Source organism: Prunus persica, chromosome G1 (genome assembly GCF_000346465.2).
Source record: "Prunus persica cultivar Lovell chromosome G1, Prunus_persica_NCBIv2, whole genome shotgun sequence".
NCBI classification, from domain to species: domain Eukaryota; kingdom Viridiplantae; phylum Streptophyta; class Magnoliopsida; order Rosales; family Rosaceae; genus Prunus; species Prunus persica.
The window spans coordinates 43,756,096-43,768,641 of NC_034009.1; the positions used below are offsets into that span (position 1 = coordinate 43,756,096).

The 12,546-nt window shown below is 38.7% G+C and overlaps 3 protein-coding genes across 4 annotated transcripts; 1 reads left to right on the plus strand and 2 right to left on the minus strand.

The window, feature by feature from the left end:
* Positions 201 to 3,229, minus strand: LOC18788786 (neuroguidin). Of its 2 annotated transcripts, none has more exons than XM_020554900.1 (9): positions 3,057 to 3,229; positions 2,495 to 2,566; positions 2,313 to 2,400; positions 1,798 to 1,977; positions 1,514 to 1,702; positions 1,251 to 1,424; positions 1,012 to 1,166; positions 778 to 907; positions 201 to 580 (listed from the first exon to the last, which is right to left on the minus strand). In XM_020554900.1, exons 2-9 carry the CDS (start codon positions 2,542 to 2,544, stop codon positions 569 to 571), a joined length of 978 nt encoding a protein of 325 aa, XP_020410489.1. In that variant the 5' UTR covers positions 2,545 to 2,566; positions 3,057 to 3,229; the 3' UTR covers positions 201 to 568. The 2 variants fall into 2 exon arrangements, with proteins under 2 accessions (XP_020410489.1, XP_007227108.2); XM_007227046.2 differs by having other exon boundaries at positions 2,495 to 2,564; positions 3,053 to 3,229.
* On the plus strand, positions 5,335 to 8,560 carry LOC18792823 (GTPase LSG1-2). The gene is made up of 5 exons (XM_007222219.2): positions 5,335 to 6,026; positions 6,158 to 6,428; positions 6,526 to 6,582; positions 6,982 to 7,061; positions 7,149 to 8,560. Exons 1-5 carry the CDS (start codon positions 5,803 to 5,805, stop codon positions 8,275 to 8,277), a joined length of 1,761 nt encoding a protein of 586 aa, XP_007222281.1. The 5' UTR covers positions 5,335 to 5,802; the 3' UTR covers positions 8,278 to 8,560.
* Positions 9,511 to 11,526, minus strand: LOC18788460 (gibberellin 20 oxidase 3). The gene is made up of 3 exons (XM_007226414.2): positions 10,700 to 11,526; positions 10,252 to 10,573; positions 9,511 to 10,049 (listed from the first exon to the last, which is right to left on the minus strand). The coding sequence occupies exons 1-3, from the start codon at positions 11,224 to 11,226 to the stop codon at positions 9,744 to 9,746; spliced, it is 1,155 nt and encodes a 384-aa protein (XP_007226476.1). The 5' UTR covers positions 11,227 to 11,526; the 3' UTR covers positions 9,511 to 9,743.

The window sequence follows — 12,546 nt, forward strand, 5'->3', positions numbered from 1 at the left end:
AGCAAGGCCAACTTCAAGGGATGCTGGAGCAATCTTCCGACCCCGATTCCCCTGGCACAGTAAAGTTGAACTGGAATGCAAGCTCAAATTCAGGTCAAACTTCTCAGATTAAGCTTGGATTGACCCTTAATCCACCAACTATGGGATTTGAATGGTACTTTATAAACTGGTAATTGCATATAAAAGATTGACGCAAGATAAGTAAATCACTGTTGGGTGTCCTTTGATTTTAGGGTTAGGTTAGATAGCACATCATGTATACGTAAACCTATTAATCTCATTCAGATTTCTGCAAAAGCAGAAACATACATGTCTAGAAGAAAAAAAAAACCATTAAAACAAATAATTCTGGTCGGTCCAAATAACAAAATTTCCCCCCTACTTGCTCACTCCTTTCTCTACCCACACCCCACCCACCACACCCCCCTTCTTCTAATCAGAAGAAACTGCCGCTCAAAAGAAAAAGACAAAAACACTTTAGATTTGAAGGAAGCCATTTCATGCGACTATAGCAATAGGAATTTAGATCAGCAAGGAAATCGTTGGAGTTGTCAGGCTGGTTTATCCTTCAACGCCTCATCTGCACAATGGACCAAAATTGTCAATGCCTTCACTATAAGCAAATACTAGGGCATGCGTACAAATCCCTAACAACCACGCAAGATTAAAGTTCAAGTGAAACAGAACTTCATGGATGCAGTTGATTCGGAGCGAAAGAGGAGAGCATATATTTCATAAATTAAATTTGATCTTTATTCTGAGACCAACATGATATACCTTGCGCTTCTTATGTCTTCCCCCCATTCCACCCCTAGCACTACTGAAGCTTGGAATCCGCCCATCATTTTCATCTTCCAAAGGTAAAGTTCTGACTTCATCATAGAAATTGTCCGTCAAACCAAGCAACCTGATATATACAAGTTCAGAACAGTCAGCCAACAACAAATTCTACCCAAATAAATTTGACATAATTGAGAATAATACCATAAATTAATTTTTAAGTGTGCATACCCATTTCTTGACTTCTTTAAGTGTTTCTCCCTCTGTTTCTCCTTCTTTGTAATAGGAGCACGCATAAAAAGCTCCTCTTCTTGCCGTGCACGGTCCTCCATCTTTGCCCTGTATCTGGCTAGTTCTAAACTTTCAGCTCCAACACTTTCTACAATCTGTAATTTGACATAATAGTAAGCAATTATGAGAAAATCCAGCATTCACGCCTTGTAACCCCACAAAAACAGTCCACAACAAACCTCTTCAGGCCTCCCCTCCAAATCATCCACCAGTTCCCTAACAAAAGCACTATGCCTAGCTTGTCGTAGAGTATTCTTTTCCTTTCTCAATGCATTTTTGTCCTGCTTTGACAACTTATCTTCCTCCATCGAAGTGGGGGCAAATTTGGGAGGTCGATACACATCATTACCATCCTACAATACATAAAGAGAAGAAAAAACCTTTTAAATGGTCCAGCAGGTGGGAAAGAGGAATTCAAATACTGTACTGATGTGCATTTCACCTTAGAAGTCACATCTGCTTTGCTAACAAGCATGTCAGGGTTCGGGTGATATTTCAACAAATCGTCTGTTTGCTGAGGCACACCCGCTTGTGATTCCTTTCCACCTGGCTGTACATTCTCAGTTGTGCTTGCAGTAACCTTGGTGAGCTTCTCGATTTGGTACTGTAGCTTCTTGTCAATGGGTCGAATCTTTTACAACCAAAAGGGTGAGAACTGATTAGTGACTGATTACGCAGGTTACCAGAATGGCAGGAGAAAGAAAAACAGATACCAAGACGCCATACCTTTTCCAGAAACAACCTTATCTCCACGAGGCTCTGAACAACGGGATGGCCATTTATTGAGAACCCTCTAGCCTTGCGAAGCAAGTAATAGACAAGTGACTGGCAATAGTTTAAGAGCAGCAAATGCTTGGCTTCAAGATAGCTTATCCCTTCCACTGTTGGATAATTATTTGATTTCACCTGATACACGGAGAAGAAAAATAAAAATGACACATGTGCCTCAGCATGCTTGGTATACTAACATGTCCGTTGGGATTTCTATAATCTCCAATTGTTACGGAAATATTGATTCTGCAAAAAGTGAGAAACTTATAAGAAAAACACGTTTTCTGGTGGAAATGCTTTTTCCAGCCCTTGCGTTAAGTTTAGGCCTCAATGAAAGCACTACCAATCTAGATATGGTTTTCCTAAAACCTAACAAGTGGCACAAATTTTTAGAAAGCAAACATTTCTGCACCGCAAGAAATGGAGCCACAGCGAAATTACAATGACCCAAGAAACAGGGACATATTTACCTTTGCAGTTAAAGCTTGGACTTTGATCCTCACTGTATCTAATCCTTCCTTCATTTCCTTCAGCACAGCAGCAAGCTGAGGAGCTTCTCTGAAAAACAGAAGCAATAGAAGTAAAAATCAGAATTTGACTATCAAATCCAATTAGCATTTAGCATCATTGCACCTTCACAAGTTTAACTTACGCCTTTACTCTATCTTCAGAGCTTGCGTTTGAAATTGTAGCGTCCTCCATGCCTTTGAAGCTTTACTTTTCTATGCAATCCGTAAAAATATTAATCAGAAGCCTTTTAAGAATAGAAAAATATGAGCACAATACTCATGGATGTGGGCTCTTTCAAGAATTCCTTGCCAAAGAAACATAACTGGTAACTATGATAAATAAATTACGGTTCCATAAATCAAACAAAACCTTCAGAATTCCCAGATAATTATTTTTGTTATAATTTTTTGCGGATAAAAATACAAATTTAACGAGACATAATAATATCCAAAATTGATAAACAAAAAAAAGAACGGAGCAACTAAATCAGGGATTGAAATGCTCATTTGGGTAGCCATAAATTCCCACTTTACCATACAGACAGCTCAAAGGAGCTCAGCAAGCACATGCCTTTTGCCCAATCTTAGCGGGGGAAAACATCAACAAAACATAGGGCTTGATGAGAGAGAGAGAGAGAGAGAGAGAGAGAGAGAGAGAGAGAGAGAGTAAATCAGCAGAGGAAGAAGAAGATGAGAGAGACCTGAGAGAGAGAGAGAGATAGCGGCTGTGGCCTGGACTGTTAGTGGGAGGAAGACAGGCTGCGCTGCGAGAGAGACCGTGACGAAGAGAAGCAGCGAGGAGGAAGAAGGTGTTGTGCTTGAGGTTTTAGTTTGGCCCTTTTTTTACAAGAAAAGAAAAGAAAAGAAAGAAGGGGTTTAGGACCTACGCATCAAAATTTAAGCCCTAGCACTAAACCTCCCGCTTTTTATTTTATTTTATTTTATTTATTTGGAAAATTAGTACAAATAGAGTTATTTACATTAACATTTCATGATATTTTCGGTATTTTCATAAAAAATTTTAGGTTTCAAAAATTAATAATTTTATATAATATAAATTTAACCTTAATGAATATATGTGCAATATAATATCAGAGACTAACTTTGTCATTTGCATAATTTTTTTATATATAAAATCATTAATATTTGGACTAAAAATCAATGAAAATGGGTTTTATGAAAATTTAAAATTTCAGGAGGTGTTCGTATAATTTTCGAAACTTCAGGAGTTTTGTGAAAATACTGTTTGGGCCCAAATTCAGCACGCCCAAGACCAAAAGACAGGCCCCTGATAAAATTGCCAGCCCAGCCCAGAGACTTGAGAAAAACAAAAATAAAATCCAGACAGTTTGGGCTTCACACCAAGAATGTTGGAAATAAAGCCTCAGCCCAAAGAAAGCCCAAATGTGGAAACTCTCGAAATAGGCTTCAAAGATCAGCCCGTAATTTTTGTTAGGTTCAAACCCAAAGGATCAAAGACACACCCACGTGATTGCCTCAACTTTGGAAAAGTCAGCAATTCCAACTAAAGTTTAAAAATGTGAGAGGGACGTCTCTGAAACACTGCCAATTGAAGATCAAAAACTCATCTGTGTTCGAGATTTTGCTACAAATCAATACACCATCTCCCAAGGAATTCACGGATCACGCCTTCTAAGTTAGAACGGGAAACAGGGAACCACTCAGAAAATACAAAAGAAAAAGAGCCAAACCGCCATAAAAAGCCCACACAGACGGTGACGTTGGTTGAATTAGAAAGCTGCCACCCAGGAAACCAGGGAAGGGACTGTTTTTAGGAGGTGACTGCTCAGAACCTATCTGCCTTGATTGATAAGAAACCCTTCTTACTTTACATTATAAGAGATCTTTTTGCCGCCCATTATTTAGAATTAAGAATTACCTCCTTAAGAGGGTCTCTTATAAGAACGAAAGTAGGCAAAGAAAGAAAGGACACTCAATTCATCAATCAATCAAAAAAAACAAACAAGAAAAAGCTCACTTGGATCCCAAGAGAAAAACAGCTTTAGATCAGAATTCTAAAGTTCAGACTTAGAAAATAAGTCTTCTGAAAACGAGATCCCTCTCGTTACAAATTTGGTTCAGCAAAAGCCAAGACAAACATAGTTTGAGTTTTCACAAATATGAAAACCTCAACAAATTTTACAGCATAGTTCCAGCTTGCTAAATCCTCAAGAATAGCCACTTCTGTCCCTTCAAACTGAAGAAGCTGCAGTTCTGCCCGCTCAAAAGTCTCCCAAGGCTTGAAGTAGATTGAAGCTCTGCCAAAATTGAACTTTGGTATCGATTTACGGCTGAAGCCAAGCAGCCAAAGTTGTTGACAGCACAGTCCAGCACAGACATACCCAGTCCAGCCCGGATCAGAAGTTTCTGCCCAGGCAGAAATGGAATTCCAGCCATCTTTTTGTCTTTCTAGAGTTGATTTCTCCCTTCTTAATTTTGTAAAAGGCAGTTCTGCCTGAAACAGTCTATTTTATTATTATCTATTATGGCCAGAACAACCATTTGATAATGAGATAAATTATGAAAGTCCTCACCAGTCTGAGGCAAGAAAAGAACTTACTTGGGAGATATTCCTCACCCAAATTCACAATCATTTGTTTTAGAAGTCAGTAACTTGAGGCGCAAGTTATCCATTCTAAAAATAAGTCTGCTAGAATTTACATTGCTAGCAGTGGCACGCTCACACACCAAAGAAAGCTGACTTGTCGACCAACAAGTGGTCTCCAAGCCAGTGGGAAACTTCGCCCTTCCACCTCAGGAGTAAACACGAAAACGGGTGAACAAATACCAAAAACCTTAAGAAGTGTTAATGTAAATAATTCATACAAATACTAATTGGGATTAATAAGGGTATATATATGACTTTTTTTTATTTATTTTTTATGCAAGGAGTATATATATGATATGTTAATTGAATTGGTCCAAATTTTTGGGGTGCTTTCAAGTGGTCATGAAATTTTGTGTGTCTCTGTCACTTTTTTCCAATTTCGTTAAATATCTATAGGAAATCAAAAAAGTTTTTAGACACCCAACTTCATAAAAATTTGTACATAAAGCTCCAATTTTATCCCTTTAATTAAAAAGCAAAAATGAAAATAAAGACACGTCCAAAGGTTGTTTAGCTAGCCACTCTTTCCTCAAAATTTTGTGTTGCCCTACTAAATTGATAAGAAAAAGTAAAAAATAAAAGAAAAAAGAAAAAAGAAAAATAGCAACCCACCACCACGACACAAACATCCCCATCCCCATCCCCATCTGGAACTCTATGCTTAAGTATTTCAGAACTTGGTATTTAGGGGAGTCGCGAACCCTAACCTGAAACTAGAAATTACAGCACCAAAAAACTTGAAACTTGAAGTCTTGGTTTGTATATCAAAGGGTTTGTGTAACAAAAACTACTCTGAGGCTAAGAGAGAGAGAGAGAGAGAGAATGGGGAAGAACGAGAAAACGGGGCTGGGTAGGGCTCTGGTGAGACAACACAACCAGATGGTTCAGCAGACGAAAGAGAAAGGCCTCATGTACAAGAAGCAGCAGAAGAAGGTTCTCGAATCTGTCACCGAAGTCAGCGATATCGACGCCATCATCGAACAAGCCGACGAGGCCGACCGCCTTTTCTCCATCAACAACCCAACCCCAAACCTCCTCATCGACTTGTAAGTTCCCCCATTGACCCCTCCCTCAAATGAATTAAATTTTTTCTTCTTAATTTTTTGGATTATTGAATTGGGTTTTTTATTTATTTTATCAATTGGGTTTTTCATTTTCTGTAATTTAATGCGAGAAGGGATGGAAATGAGATAAGCCCAGAGCAGAGAAGGGAGCAGCAGAGGAAAGAAGAGGCCTTGCATGCCGGGAGTCTGCGGGTCCCACGGAGGCCTCCGTGGACCCCTGAAATGTCTGTGGAGCAGCTTGATGCCAACGAAAGCCAGGCCTTCTTGACCTGGCGCAGAAGCCTTGCGCGGCTTGAGGAGAACGACAAGCTTCTTCTTACTCCTTTCGAGAAGAACCTCGATATTTGGAGGCAGCTATGGCGGGTCGTTGAGCGAAGCGATTTGGTAAGATGGTTTCTTTCATAGAAAGTCCACGGCCTTGTCTTTTTTTTCATTATCAATTTACTGTTATGTAATTAACATGGGTTGTTCTTGTTTTCAGCTTGTGATGGTTGTTGATGCACGAGACCCTCTGTTCTATCGCTGCCCTGATCTTGAGGTAATGTTACTAATTCATAGCTTGTTTTCATCTTGTGGTGTTTAATTTTTAGAGGATGGATGATAAGGGAATAAGCACATTGTTTAAGTTTTAAATTGTGATTAATTTGTGCTTGATACTGACTTTAATTACTGTAAGGACTTCGAAAGTTTTGAAAGAGCAAGTTGTTACCGTTGTCTTTGTGTTCGGACTGATTTTTTCCTGCTTATGTCGGGTCTCTATTGATGGTGGGAATCCCTTCCATTGGATTTCAAGAACTAATTGTTTATACTTTTAGGCAATGAAATGAAGAGTAATCAGAAATGTTGTTGTTGTTTTTCTCTGAATGAACTTTTAGAAACTGTGATTCTTTCTTCTTAGGGGATGAGTTTTACATGATATGTTTGTTTCCTGATACAGGTATATGCACGAGAGGTTGATGAGCACAAAAGGACAATGCTGCTCGTTAACAAAGCAGATCTCTTACCTTTATCTGTTAGGTTGGTATTTTTGTAACCATTATTATCTGATCTATTCCCCAATTTTACACCCTCCTAAATATTTTTATTACTTGGCTTTTCCTTCAGAGAGAAGTGGGCAACATATTTTCGTGCTCAAGATATTCTCTTTGTGTTTTGGTCGGCTAAAGCTGCTTCAGCTGCTGCAGAGGGGAAAGATCTCAGTTCCTCGTGGAAGACAGAAAATAGCCTGCAAGAATCAGAAGACCCTGATACAAAAATATATGGGAGGATTGAGCTTTTGACTCGTTTACAGTCCGAGGCAGAAGAGATAGTCAAACTGAGGAGGAAATCAGGATCCAGTGGTATGGGCTCACCCAGGATTCGTTTTCAAGGAAATTCAGCTTCGAGTAATGTAGTTGTGGGATTTGTTGGTTATCCAAATGTGGGAAAGAGCTCGACAATTAATGCCTTGGTAGGCCAGAAGAAGACAGGTGTTACCTCTACTCCTGGGAAGACAAAGCATTTCCAAACATTGATTATGTCTGATGAGTTAACCCTATGTGACTGCCCTGGATTAGTTTTTCCATCCTTTTCAAGCTCAAGACATGAGATGATTGCCTCTGGTGTTTTGCCAATTGACCGAATGACTGAGAATAGGGAGGCTGTGCAGGTAGTGGCAAATCGAGTTCCCAGACATGTTATTGAAGAAGTTTACAGGATTGATCTGCCAAAACCCAAATCATATGAACTGCAATCTCGGCCACCTCTGGCAGCAGAGTTTCTGAGGGCCTACTGTGCCTCTCGTGGGTATGTTGCCTCAAGTGGGCTCCCTGATGAAACGAGAGCTGCACGCCAAATTTTGAAGGATTACATTGATGGGAAGCTGCCCCATTACCAAATGCCTCCTGGAATGAGCAATGAAGAAGATGTTGCGGAACACAGCTTGTCTGAACAGCATGAATCGGACGCCTCTGATAACGAAAACCCTGCAGATGCTGAAGGTGAAAACGTACCGGAGCTTGATCATGCCCTGGATGACCTCAATTCATTTGACATAGCTAATGGGCTTGCTACCAAGAAGAAAGTCACTGTCAAGAAGCCCACTGCATCTCATAAACAACACAAAAAGCCTCAAAGGAAAAAGGATCGCACCTGGAGAGTCGGGAATGATGGTGGTGATGGAATGCCAGTAGCAAGATGCAATTTTGGAAATAAAGTGCCGGAATGTTTTGTTGAAAAAAAAAATACAATATAACTGATGTTTAATCTACTGATGATTATATTAGAACCTGTTCTAAAAGTCTGCCTGCAGATTTTACTTCCAATAGGCATGCCTACAATCTCCTGCATAGTTTGTTTAGATCTACCATTAGATGTACCACCAGTTTTCGTTTCAGCATTCTTTTATCTTTGTCATATTGTCTGAGATTCCAACAATATTCTGTATCATTTTATGATAGAATAGCTATAGATATCCCGTCTTCTCGTGGAGGTAGATTTTGATCATAAATGAAAAGTTTTCAGAATTGGAACCGAAATAGTTCGACTGGTGCATGAATTTCATGACCCTCCTTTAGTCTAATGATTCTCTGTCATCAGGGTTTGCTTCTTGTGCTATTCTTCTTTATTAGTGCGTTGAGTGCCAAAAATATATTTCAGACCTTGTACTCAAAGAGTTTTCAATGTGACATGCAATGAAGCTGTTGCTAGTCATATGTGTTTTATGTAATTGCAGTGAATCTGATTCTGGTCAGATGCTATCTGGAGTTGAGTCTATGTGGCCAGCACTAATGATTTAGTTGCTTATTCTTTTAACACCAATCATCGACTCATTCACTTTTGTTGGTTATAATTTGTAATTGAAATTTGGGGGTGTTGTGGAAGTATGCAATAATAGAATAAATCAAAAGAAAAGGCTCAGCCCATACATTACATTTTGTACTCCTAATCTAAGGCCTCCTCTGATCCGAATACACAAATGATCCACACTAGACGTCTTGTATACACTCAACACTTTCGTTCTATCTTCTTAAGATGAAATTGTCCCTCACTGGTGCTTCAAGGTTCTAATGACAAATGTCTCTTAGGATACAACGACCTCCTTATGGTAGTAGCACTCCAAACCACAAGAATAAAGAATGCAGACTTGTGTATGAACTCTCTCTTAAGCTACTCTCAAAATTCTAAGAAACTAATGTAAAGAAATGCTCCAGAAAACTTGATATCCATGAATTGATTGAACACAAAATAATGTAGTGGGCTTCTCTATTTATAGATGATGAAGAGTCATTTCCCAAAGTATGTGACTTAATCTGAAAAGACAAGTGACGCATTTCTTCACTTAAAAAATTAACTTTATTTCAAACTTGAATAGTTATAGCTTTTTCATTTTAATTTCCATTTAATAAAACTTCTAATACTATTAACTAATATAAAGGCTATAAAAACTACGAGGTGAAATTAGGCCTAGTCAGGAACCAATAGTTCATATTAATAGCTAGCTTTATTAAAGGGTAACGCTCCAACAACAACAAAAATAACTTCTTCTTTTTCCCTTTTTAGAAGTTTTAACTTCTAGGATTTTGTTAATGTGGGTCATGCCAACAAGGACCGAAATATATTAGAAAATAAAATTTTAAAACTTTTTATTGGTGCACTCCATGGCATCTCCATGCTAGCTAGCTAGAGCTCTCTTCAATCTTCATAGACAGATGTAAATTATCAATGGGACGTTTTGAAATGGGTGGGTTTGAAATTGGAACGATCAGCAGAAAGGAACCAGTCGGTGAAGTTTTCGAGGGTAGTTTCATTAACCCTGTAATGGTTTTGAGTGAATTCAAGCAAATCCGACCATGTGAAATCCGGAAACTTTCTTGTGCCTCCCTCACTTTTGCGCACAAGTTCCTCTGCGGGCTTCACCACCTTGTCAGCTCTAGGACACATAAAGAAGACCAAAGACCTCCTCTCCTTGTGGCTGTTCACAGCAGCCCTGTGCAAGCAACTCCGGTATATGCCATTCGATAATGCCTGCAAGATTAATTAATACTCATAATTAGCACTAATTATAATTTCAATTAAACTAATTTAATTAATATTCAGTACATGCATGCACGCATGCGTTTGTATATACATATATTATATATAGCAACTTGACCGATGACAACAATTAATTTTTAAATGAATGATTGAATTAAATTAATTATAAAAGGTAAAGGGTTACGTTACGTACTGCGAAGACGTCGCCAATGTTGATGACTAGGGCACCAAGAACAGGCCGAACCTTGTGCCATTTGTTGTCAACAAACACATCAAGCCCTCCAACCAAGTCTTGGTGAAGAATGGTGAGGGCATTAGGATCACAATGAGGTCCAGTTCCAAGAGAAAGATTTGGCTCTTGGCAAGTTGGATATAAGTTGGTTCTCATGATCGACACAGCATCTTCAAAGAACTCTCTATAGAGCATCCGATCCACTCCCAACCCGATTGCCAGGAGTTCCATAATTGAAAGAGACAGAGAGTGCATTGCTTCACTATACTTTTGATACACCAACCTACGTACAAAAAGGAAGCCCAAAAATTAATTAAGAGTACGTGCTCTATAAAATTTAATACCTAACTATAATAACATGTGATACGTACATACATATAATATTACTCTACGCATGTGTCTTACTTACCCTGTTTGTTCGAAATCTTTGCTTATGGTGAATTTGAAGTAATCGGCCACAGTTTTTTCTGGACCGTCTTGGAAAGCAAAAGAAAAAGTTTCCTTCCATGGCAAATTGGACGAAAATCGATCCATATGGGCACCCGAATAGCCATAAGGGCTACCAGGACGCCTCTGGACCTTTATTTTCTCCTCGATGGGAAGATTGAAGAAATCATCCACATGATCATAAGCGAGTTGGATGAGATCTGCATCAACCCTATGGTTGGTCACTTGGAAAAAGCCGTGCCTCAAGCAAGAAGACCTAATGAGCTTGGCAGCATTCTCAGTTGCCACAACATCACCATTGAAGAAGCCCTCAAGATCCACTACTGGAGCATTCAGCTCTTCTTGAGCAGAAGCCGCGTCCTCCTCAGGCCATTTGAAATTAGCGGGCACATGGGATTGTTTTTGCAGGTAATTTGAGTCAATAAAACGAGAACCATCCTTTGCTGTAGGAGGAGGAGAGGACAAGAGAACAGAGGGACTTGAAGCCATATTGGACAATTTTCTTTTTTCTTTTTTGCTTAAGATTGAGAGAGAGAGGCACGGACAATTGAGAATAGGTGGAGGTATGCAGGGAATTTATATACAATCCATATGGGGTCTGGGAAGACAACTCTATATCAAGGGAAATGTAATTCAGATCAATTTTTAGTAGTAATTATTCTTTTTGGGTATGTGCCGAGCATGTTTGGATAAAAAGATTTAAAATGAAAGAATTTTTCATTGCTTTCCATACAAATACAATTAACTTGTTTGGAAAAATAATAATACAATTAACTTGTATTATGGGTGTTTTTCTATGTACTAATTTTCTCAATCTTGCCAAACAAACGAAATAATTACTATACATATGGCAATTACTTTTGGCCATGCGAGGAGTTCATTGTATAGTATTGATTTAAAACAAATTTGGATGTGTCTTTACATAGTATTATTTTCAAATAAAGTTTCATTAATTATTATCTACTCCTTGTAATTTGGATATGTACAATGTATTTGAAATAATTATATACAATGCATCACATCTAATACCGATGAACTTGCTAAGAGCAAGAGATTGGAACTGAGTCGTAGTCTTGATCTCTTGGACCACAGGAGTCTAAGAGATTGTGGTTACTCACCGTTGAATATTAATCCAATGGTTCAAAAAAGTTTCTTAAAAAGAGTGCAAGATTGAGTGAACCGTTGAATTTACATCCAACGATGAGTGACCACAAATCTTTTGGACTCATGTGGCCCAAAAGATCGGAACTGTTGTTAGTCATTAGTCCTGTACACTGCATACTACCAAGTATAACAACCGAGTCCTGGTACTTTTAACTTGCCCACCTATTTCCATCCAAACCAAAACAATCAACAATGCACTTTAGAAAGCATAAGTTGTAACCATTTGAGGGACCACATAAGTCTCCTGCACTGGGTGTTGGCACATGATTTTCACCGACATAAGTCTCCTCCATCAACACTGCACTGAGGGTGGAGCAAAGTTAATTTGAGCCGCCGTCGTGGCGTGGGTGAACCAAAATGAGGTATTGGGCTGGGCGAACCTTAACTAATATTTCTAGGTATAAGACCATAACTTACATTTTCAGCCCACCAACAAAAGTCCATCTGCCATGCCCAACCCTACTGATTTATAAGGAATGACTATTGATCCTACATTATAACTCATTGGTCCTCTTAAAAGAGTTTTATTATTGGTAAATTTCGGTGAATTGGGAGGAATTTGGCTCAATTAGATCAAAATACCTTTTCATGTGAGTGTAATATGGTCATTACGTAATGTAATTGGGAGAGATTTGACATAAATTG